The following is a 16330-nucleotide window of genomic DNA, read 5'->3' on the forward strand; positions in this document are numbered from 1 at the left end:
TCGAAAAAATAAAGATAACTATGGCCTTTCTTGCCAATTTTCTGTACCGTGTCCACTAAAAACATCTACAGCTTAAGGAACAGTTTGTCCGTGCTGGGTTAAAAAAAAAAAGTGCAAATTGGATCATGACAAGTCTTAACAGTCTCTCACCTCCGTTTTCTCACTGCATTTGGGTGCCTGGTGCATTAATGCAAGTTCTAGGACTGGAGTTACTAAATAGTTGTTTCAATACTGACTCTCTTATTTACTTAGTTTATATATATATATATCGATCTTCTTCGGTTTCTCAACCTTTCTGGGTCTCAAAGACTTCTCTAAAGCCAGGGTAACACGCACTGACAGGGTTTCCCAACTAGAAACATACTTTATCAGTTTCCCCAGTCAGAGGGGCAGGGCGAGGCTAAAATGAAGCCTGGCCGCTTTAAGGCGCTTCCCGAACCCAGCAGCGGCTCCGACTGGCTCCAAGCTCCCGAACGAGGGAGGAGGTGGGCGGGGCAAAGAGGGGCCGGACCAATCCGGCGTCGGGCGGCACCTCAGTTCCCGCCTCCGGACGGCGCGCGCGCGCACGACGCAGGCACGTACAGCACGCACGCTGCGGAAGCGCGCGCGCAGGCCCAGCCCTCGTCGCCGCCGCCATTTTAGCTCCTGGTTCCGGCCGCACGGTGTGGGCTGTTGTGGCGGGAGGGGTGGGGGTCCCCGAGAGTTCAGTGGCTGCCCTCGATTGTGCCGACACAGCCGCCGGCTTCTCTCTTTTCCCGTCCTTTTCGCCGCCCGCTCGAAGACTGCGAGGATGTCCAAGCGGCACCGGCTGGACCTGGGGGAGGATTACCCCTCCGGCAAGAAGCGTGCGGGGACCGATGGGTAAGCCAGGCCGGGCGCGAGGCGGCGGCTCGGGCTTTGTTGGGTGCGGGCGGGATCGGAGCGGGCCCGAGGCCCCGGGCCTTTGTCTCCCGGCCCCGGGGAGGCCTGGCGCCCGCTCGCGCCGGCAAGGGCGCGGGCATGTGGCGAGGCCGCGGTGCGCGGGCGGCGCGGCCTGTGGAGGCCTGGAGGGCGCCGCCTCGCCGGCCGGGCCGGGGCCGCACCGGGGCCGCAGCGGGGAGAGGCGCGGGCCTCGGGGAGAGGCTCCCGGGCGGGGGCCTCGGGCTCGGGGGAGGGCGGATGGCCACTGGGGCGCGGGGTACGCGAGGCGGCGGCGCGGGCGGGAGGCGAGCGGCCGGAGTGCGGGGCCCGGGGAAGGGGCGCTCAAGGCCGCGGGAGGATGCGGAGCGTGGGGTCTACCTGATGGCGGCGCGGCCCGTGCCGTGGGCGGCGGAGTTTGGGGTTTGGCGGGAGAGCGTGCGTGCCTCGGTCCATTCAAACACTTCAAAGTCGGTCGGAGGCAAACTTCCGCTCGCCGCCGCCGCCTCCCGCCATCTCCTTTATTTCCCGCTTTGGTTGTAACTGGGTTACCGAGCATCCTCGGGGTAGGAGTCGGGAAGACCTACTCCCCCTCCCGCCCCAAGTTATTTTCTGTCGTTTTCTCTCCTCCCCCCGACAAGTAGCTTTTGAAAGACGGAGATCACTTCTTAGAAAGTGGTTTTAAATATTGATGGCAAACTGCCGCTCATGTGGAGGTTGAGAAATACACAGATCCATGGTGTTTTCAGATTCCTTTTTTCATGAACTTTCCTTAAAGCTAGAGACGAATTTAACAAGTAATTCTACCAATCATTTCTTGTGCGGTGTATGTTTTCACCCCCTGAAGTACAGATCTCGTTTTGAATAATTAAGGCAAAAAGAAAAAAAATAGGCCCACAAAAGTCAGAATACCCAAATACTTGTAAGATTTCATTACTTTATTGTGTGCTTGTGACCCAGAATCAATGTCATCTATATAGCTTTTGTTCACCTAAAGTTTTCTTTTGGGACTGATTTTAGGTCCTCTGTTTAGTATCAGTATGGAGTATAAACCAAGATAGGATGTACTTTTTCATGCCTTGTATGCGTTGGATTTTGAAAGCAGATTTGTCACATTTTAATTTTGTAAGTTTATTAAGATCTTACGTTAGACACTGTAATATAGCATCATCACAAGACAGACTCTTAGGCTGCCCTCCAAAACTAAACCCAAAAATGTTAGCGTATTTGAGTTCTCTGTCACAGATCCTTAGAGCTGGAAATAACTTTCAAGAGTATAATCAGCTCTACTCACGATGAGAATTAAGGTGGCTTGTGCAAGTTTACACAGTTTATAATAGAATCTTGAACCCTGCTCTTTGAAATTTCACTCCTTGGCACAACCTGATAAAGAGTTATTATAGCCCATTTTAATGACATTTACAATAGGTTGGTAACATAGGGAACGCTTGGTTCCTGATTCCTGTGAAGCAAAAAGAAATTTGGCTGAGATGCAACTGATGTTTCTCTTAAGAGGTCAGATTAGCTCAAAGTATTCTAAAATAGAAATAATTCACGCCTTGGTATATGTATACCATTTAAAATGTTTTCCTTGGATTAGTGGTCCCAAGATACCTACCTGCAGTTTTTCTCTTGCAAAACAGATACCCTTGGTAAAAATCAACTGGGTCTGTGAAGGTAGTTTCATGATTTCCTTGGTTATTACTTGATACTTGCCTTTAAGTAAAGGAGAGTTCATTTGTGAAATACTGCTCAAGTTCTGGAGGTAGTTTTATACTAATTTTCCTGTCCTTTCAGTGCTATGTCTCAGGACTGTGTTTTTTGTTGTTGTTGTTATTGTTTTGTTTTTAAGCAGTAACCTCACAATTTTTGTTAGTGCTTAAGGCTCCTCCCCCACCTGATAATTTTAAGTAATTTGTTTTCTGTTGAGATCTATTCGTTTGGTTTGTTTTTAGCTAAGTATTTGTATTGATAACATAGGCAACTCAGTTTTTGAACTCAGCTGTCAGAATGTCTCATTTCTCATATACTAAGAAGGGATAGTAGATCAGTGGGAGTTTTCACCCAGATTCATGCTCCAAAGCTGTCTAAGGGTTTATTTGTTTTAGTTTAGGAGTTAGATGGAGAAGTTACAGGTCTATTACATACTGCCTCCTTAATTTTTCCATAAATGCACAAAATCTTCAATAAAAGTTAAACAAAAAGACAACTTACAGTGAAATACGGAAAAACCTTTGGAGATAGGGACATTTTTCTTTCTCATGATGAAGGGACTTTATTTCATTCTGATGTTGATTTTTTTTTTAACATTACTTCCTGACAAAGTTTTTTTGTTTGTTTGTTTGTTTGTTTGTTTTCCCAGTACTGGGAATTGAGCCCAGGGGCATTCTACTTCTGAGCTACACTGTACCCAGTCCTTTTTTTTTTTTTTTTTTTAATTGAAACAGGGTCTCACTATAAGTTACCGAAGGTCTCATTGAGTAGCTGAGGCTGGCTGTTTTACCTGTCATCCTACTATCTCAACCTCCCAAGTAATCCCAACTGGGATTACAAGCATGTGTCACCATGCCTGACTTCTGATTTTTATTATTTATTTATTTATTTATTTATTTTTGGTGGTACTGGGGGTGGAACTCAGAGGCGTTCTACCTTTGGGCTATACTCCCAGACCAATTTTTTAATATTTTATTTGGAAGCAGGGTCTCACTAAGTTGCTGAGAGCCTCACTAAGTAGCTGAGGCTGGCTTTGAACCTGTGCCATCTTCCAGTCTCAACCTCCCAAGCGGCGGGGATTACAAGCGTACACCCGGCCTTTACTGTTTATTTTAAAAAGTACATTAATACTTGTAGAATACATACTGTGTACCCCATATTATAGATGCTTTATATGTATAAGCACATTTTGACTGCAATCCTATATGGTTAGTGAGGTTAAGTAACTTGCTGTAGTAGAACACAGAAATACCCATACAAAAAAGTATAAAGAAAAGGGAATGAATTCCCCGAAATCTTCCTACCCAACTTTGAAGAACATTTTGTGATAACAATTTTTACCATCTCTGAGTTCTCCTGCACAAATGAAAGCTATAGTGCTCCTATCAGTTGCATCATGTGTATTGGTAGTTTCCACTCAAATGTCATTAACAATGTTGTCTTTTTGTTGGCTGCATAGTACTCTAGTTGTAAAGATGTGTCATAACTGATACCTTGTTTATTGGTGTTGGGGGAGTTTCCCAGTTGTCATTATTTTATAGATGAAAACTATGATGAACATTCTACATATAATTGCCTACTTAATTGCTTAGAAGTTCTGGAAGTAAGATTGCTAGAAAAAAAGGGGTGTGACTTAGTGCAACTTAAAGCACTCTTTTTCTTTTTCTTTTTTTTTTTTTTTTTTTTTTTTTGGCTGCTCTGGGGATGGAACTCAGGGCATTCGACCTCTGAGCTACACCCCCTGCCCTATTTTCTATTCTTTATTTTGAAACCCAGTCTCACTGAGTTGCAAAGGGCCTCACTAAGTAGCTGAGGCTGGCCGAGATCCTCCAGTCTCAGCCTCCCACGCCCAGCTTTTAAAGCACTCTTTTGATGGATTTTTTTGGGGGGGGGATTTATATCTCAATCATTACAGAAAAAACTCTTATTATACACGTACCTGTTTAAAAAAGAAACCTTGAGCCCAGCATGGTGGCGCACGCTTGTAATCCCTGTGCTTGGGAGGCGGAGACAGGAGGATTGCGCAGGTTCGAAGCCAGCTGTGCTGGCTTAAGAGACCCTGTTTCCAAATAAAAAGGTATATAAAGTAGGTCTGGGAGTGTAGCCTGGAGGTAGAAGGGCTTCCAGGAACCCCAGTACCACCAAAAAAAAAGGGGGGGGGGAGAAAGAAACCTTGAATGTGTGTAACTCTGTGCATAGGAAGCAGAGGGTTTGAGGCTCCACGTAACAGACCTTTCCTCTTCCCTTGAAAATAGTTTAAACCATAGACAACATTTCTAGGTGATTAACTGAGTTTTCTACATCTTCCCTGATGCTTTCTTATTTCAGTCTAAGATACTATTTTATTAGTTTCCATTTTTCAGATTAGTAAATCAGGCTTTAATCTCTTGCGTGTGATTAATGCAACTTGTGATCTCCATCCCCCATTTCCTTTTACACTACATTCATGTCAATTTCATGGTCAGTAGCTAACTAATCTCTCTCTCTTTGTGGACATGTGCTGTTCTGGGGATTGAACCCAGGGACATTCTACTTCCAAGTTACACCCCAAACAAAATTCTGCTAGATGAAACTCTCACTTCTTGCTGAGGCTGTCCTTGACCCTGTAATGCTCCATTCTCAACCTCCTAAATGTTGGGCTTACAGGCTTGCCCCACCACACATGGCTAGCAGCCAATCTTTGTGTCTGCAGAATGTTTTCTTTGCTTCCTGTGCTGTAGGTTGTCTGTCTTTCTTTCTTTCTTTCTTTCTTTCTTTCTTTCTTTCTTTCTTTCTTTTTTATTTTTTGGTAATAAGTTTGTGGATGAAGAAAAAATTTCCTAAAAAACAATGTTAGTGTGGGTTTTATTTTACAGAGCAAAGCAGTATGGCAGTATGTTATACATATTTATCATTCCCTCCCCCAAATTTTATACTTCTTGAAAGGTTAGGACTTTAGTGCCTGGTACTATGTTGAAAGTACAATAGTTCATTAAACCCCCCCCCCCATGCCACCCCTATGGTATGAGTACTAGAAACGTGAATCCTTTTTATTTAGACCGGATTTTTTTTTTTAATAGTTTCTCTCTAGCTTTGTGTACCATTTTCTTTAGGATGTTTAGTCTTTGAACCATTTGTGATCACAGTGCTTCTTACCCTGCTGGTCATATTTCTATGTACCTTGTTATAAACTATTCTCCATTCACATTTTGGGCAATATAATTGCTTATTTAATGAATAAGCACCTGAGACCAGGCAGAAAGAGAAGCCAAAAAAAGTAGATAGGGTTTTTTGTTATTTTTTGCGGGTCTGGAGATGGAACCCAGTGTCACTCGACCCCAAGCTACATTCCTGCCCTATTTCTTATTTTGAAACCGGGTCTGAGTTGCAGAGGGCCTCACTAAGTAGTTGAGGCTGTCCGCGAACCGCGATCCTCCAGTCTCAGCCTCCAGAATGCTGGGATTACAGGTGTGTGCTATCACACCCGGGTAAGTAGATAGTTAATAGCTCAGGACTCTCAGAATTTTGAGTTGTGAGACTGTTTTATGTTTTTAAGTTATTTGTTGGCTTTTCTTTTATTTCTTTTGGCTTGGGGTGAGAGGCTTCTTTAATTTTAGTTTATATGCCCTGTAATTCTGTAGTAGGTTAACATTGGGATGAAAGGAGGGGAAGTCACATGCACAAAGTAAGATTTTTCTCCCCTTTAAGTAACTTTGTATGAAATAGAATTGCATACTTTAAGTACAGGATCAGGTGTAATTGGTCAGGTGTAATTTCTGTGATTGAACCATTCTAACTCAGTGCTAACTCTATCTTAGCTGTTGTTTGCCAAGGGGAGTTACTGTTGCCTAGTTGATAAACTCCTTTAAGGAGAATGAATGCTCTTTCCTCCTCTGCTACTGATACTTTGGGCACAGGAAATTTGTGCTTTTTTCATGGAGCAGTGACACATTTAGGAGCTAATGTCATAACTCCCAGTTGGCTCATTATTTTAAATCCGAGTCCCAATACTTTGTGGCAGGTTTTTTTTTTTTGTTTGTTTGTTTTGTTTTGCGCTTTAGGAGTTGGTCTGATGGAAAGCAGAACAGTAGAATGAATGAACATAGATCTTTTTTTTTTTTTTGGCTACCACCAGGCCCTCAGAGGCCAACTTCAGATTTAGCCCTTAGTGATACTACTTGTCAGGTTTCCTAGTATAGATTTAAAATTAGCACTGTATAAGGACTGTCTCTTGTAACTAGAAGTAGATGTAAGTTAATTACATAAACTGGCCTAAGTTTAAGTGCCTAACTGCATAATTTTAACACTTTTCAAGAATTAGTGAAAGTTTTCTCCCTTTTTTTTTTTTTTTTTTGAGGCTATGTTAGGGGCATTCACATTTTTTTGTTTTGTTTTTTGTTTCTAGAGGAGAGCCTGGGAGGGGCATTCTGCCTCAGAGCAACATCTCCAGGCTTTAACTTTTTATTTTGAAACAGGCTTAGTTGCGGAGTCTGTCCTTTAACCTGCTAGCGCCGCCCCCCCCCCCTCAGCCTCTCAAGTATGGGGATTACAGGAAATGCCAGCCACACTTGGGTAAAGCTTATTTTTTAATTTGGCTAAATTCAATTTTATGATTCATCAAGCTACATGGGCTTACAGTGTACTTCCAGTCTTGGTATTGCTTTTAGGCTAAATGCAAGAATAGACAGTGAAAATAGGAATAAAAGTGTTGTTTTTAGTTTGAAGGTTTTTTTTTACAAAGCAATACATGCTTACTGAACAAAATTGAGAGCATTGGAAATTATGAAGACAAACTTACCCACAATCATTTAATTCATATTTGTATTTGCAATGCTGTAACCTTTTTTTTTTTTTCATTTGGCATTACAAGTGCAGCTTGAAGGCGAATCTGGGAAAGATTATGATACAGTCTCGTTTTGCCTAATTTGGCTTTTTCCCTCTCCATCCTCACTCAGTCTTGACTTCTACAGAAAAAATAGGAAGGGATTTTACTGGAGGCTTGATTCTTTATTTCTTTTTCTTCTTTTGTGGCGCTGGGGATTGAGCTCTGGGTCATTTACCACTGAGCTACATTCCCAGTCCTTTCTGTTTTGTGGGGTGGGGGCAGGTTCTGGCTAAGATGCTGAGGCTGGCTTTGAACCTGTGATCCTCATGTCTCAGTCTCTCAAATCCTGGGATTACAGGTGTGTGCTAGTATGCTCAGTGAGACTCAGTTCTTAATGTTACTTCACCTTATGTTAAAGTTTGGAAAGAGAATTTGAGGCCCCATTCAGGAAGAGAAAGATGTTTATAAGCATGGGGATCCTCGGTGATTGTTTCTCATAATTATGTAATCCATTGAGGTTTATATTTTTCGTTCAGTTAGTGGGCATTTATGCTCTTGTGACTGTAGTACTGCCATGAACATTTTGTATAAAAACCAGACTCTAAATTTAAAATTATTTTTATTTCTAGGAAAGAACGAGATCGTGACCGCGATCGTGAAGATCGGTCTAAAGATCGAGACCGGGAACGTGATAGAGGAGATAGAGAGCGGGAGAGAGAGAAGGAAAAAGAGAAGGAATTGAGAGCTTCGACTAATGCTATGCTCATCAGTGCTGGATTACCACCTTTAAAAGCTTCCCATTCAGCTCACTCAACCCACTCGGCTCATTCAGCACATTCGACACATTCTGCTCATTCAACACACACCGGACATGCAGGGCACACATCACTTCCACAGTGCATTAACCCATTCACCAATTTACCCCATACACCTCGATACTATGATATTTTAAAGAAAAGGCTTCAGCTCCCTGTTTGGGAGTACAAGGATAGGTTTACAGATATTCTGGTTAGACATCAGTCATTTGTACTGGTTGGTGAGACCGGATCTGGTAAAACAACACAGGTAAGTTATTGTATAGCATAGTACTTACTTTACTAATTTTTATCCTTACCAGTGTTGCTTATTTGATCCTGGAGGTCATTCCCATTTTGTGTCTGCCTTTCAGAAAATCTTGGGTGACTAGCAACTTTGATGTTTAACATACTTTTAGTGACTGGGAATCGTATAGGGCGTACGTATATGCATAGAGTAAGTAAGAGAGTGGTAATGCTATCTTTTCCAGGTTTATTGCCTTAAATATGGTGGTGATCTCTGGAGCAGTACTGATTAGGAGACACCGTTTCTTTTCCATTGTTTGGGTAGAGGATTCTAAACTATTGGAGTGGTTTTTGATTTTTATGATTATTTGCTCTTTTATATTAATGTTTGAAGTTAATTTTTAAATTATACCTATTGTAATATTTAATTTTAGTTATTTGACTATAATAGTTGTTGACCTTTTTAACAGTGCTGAAAGGCATATTGTGAAGTCTTCACCCATGACTTCCACCTTTCTAGTCTCCTTCATGTACACAGAGCTAAACACTGTTACTGTTTATCATTAGTGAGACATCTAGAATATTTTTCAAATATAGATGAGCCATTATTTAGAAGGCTTCTATAGACAGACATCCTGATTGTTTCTAGTGGTTTTTCTTGGGCAAGTATATTTGTGGAAGTAGAAATAGTTGCATCAGGATATCATTTGTAGTTATAGTCAAATAACCTTTCCTTTCCCATAGATAGCAAGCCTGTCAAGTTACCCTTTCATAGCACGTGTGGCAAACATACAGATTGCACTACTGAACTGGAATTAAAAAGTATTGGTAGATGAAAAATGATATTTGTTAAAAAATAAATAAATAGGGTGGCGCATAGCTTGGAGGTAGAATGCCCTTGGGTTCCATCCCCAGTACCACAAAAAAAGGCCTGTCTTAAAATGTAGAGATAATTATCTTAAGTTGCCAACTGGTTTAGTTTCCATATTAATATACTATGATACATATTTATAACTGAGTATACTGCATATATAATTTTCCCTTTAGTGTTATATGTGTAATTTGAGTATTTCATGGGTACAGTTTGAAAGCAACTAAATAGGAAGTTTTTAATTACAAATTGAGCTTTAATACTATTTTTCTTTTTAAGGGAGAGGAAATAGTGTTAATGTTAGGAATAGAAACTGGGATTTTTTTAACTTTATAAACTTTAAAAGTATGTAAAATGATGTAACTTGAAGTTCCAAGTTTTCACTTCTGCGGATTTTACAACGAAATTGGCCCTAGCACATTAAAAGTTGTATATAATAATTTAGAGCTTGTCGTGCTAGTTGATATTATATAATCAATAACATAAGCCATATTTATTATATGTTAGATATTATATTTAGATTTTTATAGGTGTTCTCCGGTTGGGATAAGGGGCAAATGGGTTGATGTCACAGTATTTTAAGTATATCAAATATTTTGCCAATTTGTAGAGTATCAACATCTCCCAATAACTAACTAGGCACTATGCACCTTATATATGTTAGCTTAAATTTTTATATAATCCTGCTGAGAAGGTAATTTCACTTTACAGATGAGCAAGGTGAAGCTTAGATTTATGAGAAAGCTTGGGTTTACTGGGTTGTCCTGGGTTGCCTAGTTTCTGAAGGCGGATGGCTTAGTGTTCAAAACTTTGTCCCTTTGCCTCTAACCAGAGTTTATTTTGTGGTCTGGTGTGGTCAGCCTTATGTCAGAGAAATGTTTATTAGCAATATGTGTATTAAATCTGATTTACTCAATACAAGAAACATGATTATTTGGATTGCCTTTGACTCTCAGACAATACTTGAGATACATGAATACTTATGATTGCAGAGAATTGGGGATTTGAGGGGAAATTAAACAGTTTAAAAGGCGAATTTTGCTGGGCATTGTGGCGCAAGCTTGTTATTCCAGCGCTTGGGAGGCTGAGACAAGAGGATTGCACAGGTTCGAAGCCAGTCTCGGCTACTTAGTGAGGCTTTCAGCAACTTAGCAGGACCCTGTTTCCAAATAAAGTGTAAAATAGGTCTGGGAGTATAGCGCGGAGGTAGAAAAGTCTCTGGGTTCCATCCCCAGTACCACACAAAATAAAAGGTGAATTTCATGTAAATGCTTGTTGGTATACTGTTAAACTTTGACTCAAACCATTGATAGTGGTCAGCCATTTTTTGGTTATCTCTGTTTCTTTCACAAAATGAAATCATCCAAATAAAATCCAAGTAATGACTTTAACTTAGATCCACAGTAAGATATGGTACATTGTACTTGATGTACACATATTCTACACATGTAAGAGAAACCAAAGCTAGTTCAGCCCAAGGGGAGACAGGAGCAAGGGCACAAGGTTAGTGAAGGGAGAGCGCTGCCTACTAGGTCTGGAGTGCCTAGTGTGTGTGAAGGGTGGGTGGTAGGCAGGTGAGCTTGGAGGTGGGTGTCAGTGAGACTTAATATGTCTTGCTTTAGCTAGGGAAACCATCAGAGGTTTTTGATCAAAGAGCAACAGGGATTGTTACAAAAGTATTAGTCTAGTGAGGCTACTATAGGCCATGTAGGAAGTTGTAACAAAAGTTTGATTTGTATAAAGGATAGTGAGAATGATGGATGGATTAGAGCCAGGATCTTAACTGTCACTGAGTAGAGGACTTGAGAAGAATTTAAAGTACTTGAAGGAAGGTGAGAAGTGGTTTCGCTTTGAACTTACTTAATCTGCGATACCAACAAAATACTCATTCTTCAATGACAGCTAGTCCGGGGATGGAAGGTAGTTAGATTGATACTGTTCTATTGCAGGCACTATCAGAAATTCAGAGAATACAGAAAGCCACTCAGTGAAGTATGAAAAAGGAAGGCCAGAGGGTGAAGATCAGTTTTTAGGAGGATGGCCTAAATTGGAAGGGGGGAAAACTGACAGGAAGGAATAGACTCACTGATGCCTGGATTGAACCAACTGGTAGCCTACATATTTTCAAGACCTGCTTCCCTTCCTAATCTTATTTCTTTAGAAATATCAATAGATGTATTAACTTAGTAGTTCTAGGAACCCTTGGAAGTTCTGAAACCTTTTCAAGAATCTAAGAATTTCTTCATTTACTTCAAACAAAAGACTGCAATATATTAGTTGTAGAAACAGAATTTAGCTGTCTTCCGTTAGGCCAGACATTAGGTTCACAAAATATAAAACAATGTTATTAGCTAATTTTTTTTAAAGTATAGTTGTTTTTTTTTTTAGTAGAAAATGTATGTTAACATCAAACAGGTTTTTAAACTGGGTATGGTGAGATTACACCTGTAATAGCAGTACTTGGGAGGCTGAGACAAGGAGGATCACAAGTTTGAGGACAGCCTCAGCAAATAGTGAGACTCTCATCAACCTAGAGAGACCCTGTTTCAAAAAATAGGCATAAAATAGGGCCGGGGATGTAGCTTGAAGGTAGAGTTCCCCAAGATTACTTGTTTGACATTTTTGATTGTTTTAAGAGTATAAAGAAGTCCTAAAAATTTGAGACCTCTAAATTAACCAAAATTTTAAAAACGAGACTTAAGTTTTCCATTTCACTGGGGTGAATTTAAAAAAAATTAATATTCTTGCCTTAATCTTCTGAATTAATTTTAGGTATCTTTAATCTACTACTTAATGAGTTATATGTTTTGTTTTTGGAGAAGATTGCTGTAATGAGCATAAATATATACAGTCTTAAGAGAAAAATACATAATCATGTGTCTGTTGATTTGCAGAACCAGGAAGACACTTAGTTTAGTTTAGTATTTTTATTCATTTAAAACCCCATAAAGGTATGTATTATTATGTTCTCAGATTAATAGCATAATCATCTCCCCTTTCAGATATATGTAACTGACAACAGTTTCCCCAAATTGCAGAAGTAACCAAACTAAAATGCAGTAGCAGGGTAACCAGTATTCTTCATCAGGTGTTACTGTGCAGGCACTCCCACCCCGTGTTTTCCTATAACATTAGAGTCTGATGGGCTTTTGGGAACTTTGATGGAGACAAATCATGTCCTTGTAGCAGTTGGTTCCTGTTTAATGCAGTGGTCTCTACATTTTCTCTCATAGTTCTTTTCCAGTTAAGTGACTGGGAGAAAAACCATAAAATGAGAGAATCTATTAGTGTCTGGATAATGGAAGAAGGGAGAATTGTATTGTCAGCGTGACAACCAGCTTGAGTTTGAGATTTTCTTTTCTCCTTTCCCCTTGACTGCTCTTGAGTGGAGTGCTGCTGCTCTAGGTCATACTGAGTTTAAGACTAGCAATTACTAAAATTAGCTTTTAAGATAGCACCTAAGGGGTGCCTTTGTGCATACCAGTCCCGTGAGAAAGATAGAAGTGCCAGAGTTCGGTGCTAGTGCCTCGCTTCTTACAGACCATTGCTGAATTGAACTATGAGAGTATGATTTCTGCTTTTACCTGCATTTTTAACTCACTATTTAAGAGTTTCAAAGCTACACTTAGAATATTTTTGGAAACTTTACACTTGTTATAAAATCAGATAATGCTTTAACTTGGTTTTATCCCCCATTGGGTAGAGAAGTAGTTAATCATGGGGCAGCTGATACTGGTGAGTAAACTGAGCAAAGTCCTTGTGGACCTGGCCCGCTCCGGAGTATAATTATGTCATAGCGGTATTATACACGACCCCTTCATGACTTAAAGAGCTCATGTTATTATAAGTTGAGTCATAAATAATTCTCTTTGTCATTTTCCTAATTGAATTTTGTTTTAAATTATTGGAATAAGTAGTGCTTTTTGTTAAATACAGTTGATACGCAGGCAGAGCAGAATTAATTTAAATGAAATTATTTGATAGATTCCGCAGTGGTGTGTGGAGTACATGCGATCACTACCAGGACCCAAGAGAGGAGTTGCCTGTACCCAACCCAGGAGAGTGGCTGCAATGAGTGTGGCTCAGAGAGTTGCTGATGAAATGGATGTGATGTTGGGCCAGGAAGTTGGTTATTCCATTCGATTTGAAGACTGCAGTAGTGCAAAAACCATTCTAAAGTAAGTACTGTATCTTTAAAAATGAATGCTTTTTCTGATTGTGTTTTTTCTGCAATCTATTAAGGAACTTTGCTAGTGGAGGCTCAAGATACATTAATTTGGAATAGAATAGTCCAAAACAGGCCTCCTGACTTGACACATGATTTTTTTTTTAGTATGACTTCTTTTTCATGGGATAACAGCTGTTTAGTAGAAATTGTAGTAAGATGTGTGATTTTAGTGGGCATTCTTTGAGGTTTTACTTTAGAGAGGATGACATAGGATGGAATATAATTTATTTAGGGGCAAGGGGACTTAACACTAATATGTTTTTACAGCTATTACTATGCATATATAATAAGCTAAAAGGAGGGATCTTTTGTTTTTTATTGGTACTGTGTATTGAAACCAGGGGCACTCTACCTCTAAACTGTACCCCAGCCCTTTTTTACATTTATTCATTCATTCATTTGGTGTTTCAAGGGGTTGAACCCAGAGGCATTCTGCCTTTGAGCTATATCCCAGTCCTTTTTTATTTTTGATTTTAGAGTCTCGCTAGGTTATTGAGAGTCTCACAAAGTTGCTGAGGCTGATGTTGAACATGAGATCCTGTTTGAGCCTTCCAAGTACTGTGATTATAGGGTTGTGCCACCATGCCTGGCTTATTTTTTGTTTTGAAACAGGTCTCATTAGGTTGCTGAGACCCTGCTACTATGCTGAGATTGTCCTTGAACCTGTGAACCCTATCTCAGCCTTTCAGATATTGGGATTACACGCATGCCCTACCATGTGCAGTTTCTGGTTTCTTTTTAAGTGCTGTCATACACGTGTCCATGTTAGCTTTTTCCTTAACTTTTTTTTTTTTTTTTTTTTGCAGTACTGGGGTGGAACCCAGGGGCATTCTACCTCTGAGCTACACCCCCAGCCCTATTTTGTTATTATTCTTTATTTTGAAACAGTGTCTCACTGAGTTACTAAGGGCCTCACTTAGTAGTAGCTGAGGTTGTCCACAAATTGCCATTCTCCCGTCTCAGCTTCCTAAATGGTGGGATTATAAGCGTGCACCACTGCGCCTGGCCTTTCTTTTTAAGTTGCCTAATTTTAGGAAGTGATTCTGGAGATTGAACCTAAGGGCTTTATACCTTTCAGCTTCAACCCAGCCCATTTATTTTGAACAGTCTCACTAAGTTGCTGAGACTGTCTTAGATCCACAATCTTCCTGTCTTAGCTTCTCAAGTACTGGGAATACAGATGTGCAGCATTGTGCCTGGCTGGTATTTAAGTCGTGCCGTGGTACATGATAGAATCCTAGCTGCTCTGGAGGCTAAAGCAAGAGGATCACAAGTTCCAGGCCAGCTTGGGCAACATTGCCATACTTTTGTCTCATAATTTTAAAAAGGCTGATGATGTAGTTCATTATTGGTAAGAGTGCTTACCTGTTATCTGTGGGGTCCTGGGTTGATTTCCCAGTACCACCACCAAATATTTGTCATGATGTAATTTCCTGAGGTTTTTTAGACTATTGAACACAATGTTATATTGGCAAGGAAGTGTCTGCTGGTAAGTATATTTGCATATTTATTTATTAGCAACTGAACTTGAAGATACTTAAGTCAGCTTATCTTTATGACTTTATGAGGTCTATTTATATATATATAAAACCATAGCTCATCTTTATATTTCTTTAAAATGCAGATAATGTCAAAGACTTGAAAATAAAGGGTAGATTTTACACATTTATTAGAATATGTGACATTGTAGATTCAATTTTTCCTGATTATAATTAGCAAAAGAGAAAATTAAGTTGTGATAAAGCTACACCACTACTGGTGTTCTTTGTGTGTATGTAGTAGGAAGTAGAGGAAGACTGGCCTTTGAGATGTGTGCATGTGAAAGATTTGGGTTCGATTAATAGGAGTGAAAAGTAAATAGATTTGATAGATCAAAGTAAAAATATTTTGGCATATTTTCTTATGGTGCAATTCCTAGAGGTTATAATCTAAATAGTCTTGCTATGTTGCTGTCAGTCTTGGTATTTTCCTGTCTAGTTTCCCAAGAGCTGGGATTACGAGTGTATGCCACCACATCTGGCTAGTAAATACTTTTTCCGGACAGGTTATCAATATAATTGATATTCCCTCTAGAATCTGCTAAAGAGCTAGTGTTCTTTTTAGGTGATATTAGTAAAAGCATTTATTTTTAACTAAGTTATCTTAAAAGGAAATTTAAAAATTTCAAGTGCAATTCCCATTTAATAGGAAGAGGGCTAGTGACAGTTTTTAACTGATAGGAATGCTTTATTGAGCATGGTGTGTTATGATTTCCTAGGTATATTTTGTATACTCACATAATGAGAATCAAAAATAGCTAAAGCTGCTGTGCATGATGATGCATACCTTAGGTCTCAGTACGTGGGAGGCTGAGATGGGAGGGCCGCAAGTTCAAGACCAGTCTCAGCAACTTAGCAAGACCATCAGCAACCTGGTTCTAAAAAAAAAAAAAAAAAATACAAAGGCCTAGGGGTGTAAATCAATCAGAGACAGAATGTCTCTGGGTTCAGTTTTCATCACCACATACTCATGGAAATAGCTAAAGTGTTGCAGTGCACCTTGGCTATCTATAATCTCAGTACTTGGGAGGCTGAGACAGGAGGATCACAAGTTTGAGGCCAGTCTCAGCAACTAGTGAGACTTTGTTTCAAAATAAAAAATAAGATAGGTCTAGGGCTGTAGCTCAGATATATAATGTCCCTAGGTTAATTTCCACCACCCCTCAAGCCTCAAGAAATTGCTAATGCTTTAACTTACTGAAGATCAGTTATATAATTAATTGTGTAGGAAGAGTGCAT

At 40.0% G+C, this 16330-nt stretch overlaps 1 protein-coding gene across 1 annotated transcript in view; it reads left to right on the plus strand.

Moving 5' to 3' along the window:
• Nucleotides 1–790: 790 nt before the first annotated feature.
• DHX15 (DEAH-box helicase 15) overlaps nucleotides 791–16330 on the plus strand; it is a gene marked incomplete at both ends in the record, with an annotated part of 50108 nt that continues 34568 nt past the window's right edge. The window contains 3 exons of the mRNA XM_080697015.1: nucleotides 791–861; nucleotides 8044–8479; nucleotides 13310–13503. Of these exons, the coding sequence (XP_080553141.1) occupies nucleotides 791–861; nucleotides 8044–8479; nucleotides 13310–13503 (701 nt within the window). The remainder of the gene's footprint in view (nucleotides 862–8043; nucleotides 8480–13309; nucleotides 13504–16330) is intronic.

Source organism: Muscardinus avellanarius (genome assembly GCF_963383645.1).
Source record: "Muscardinus avellanarius genome assembly, chromosome: 6".
NCBI lineage: Eukaryota > Metazoa > Chordata > Mammalia > Rodentia > Gliridae > Muscardinus > Muscardinus avellanarius.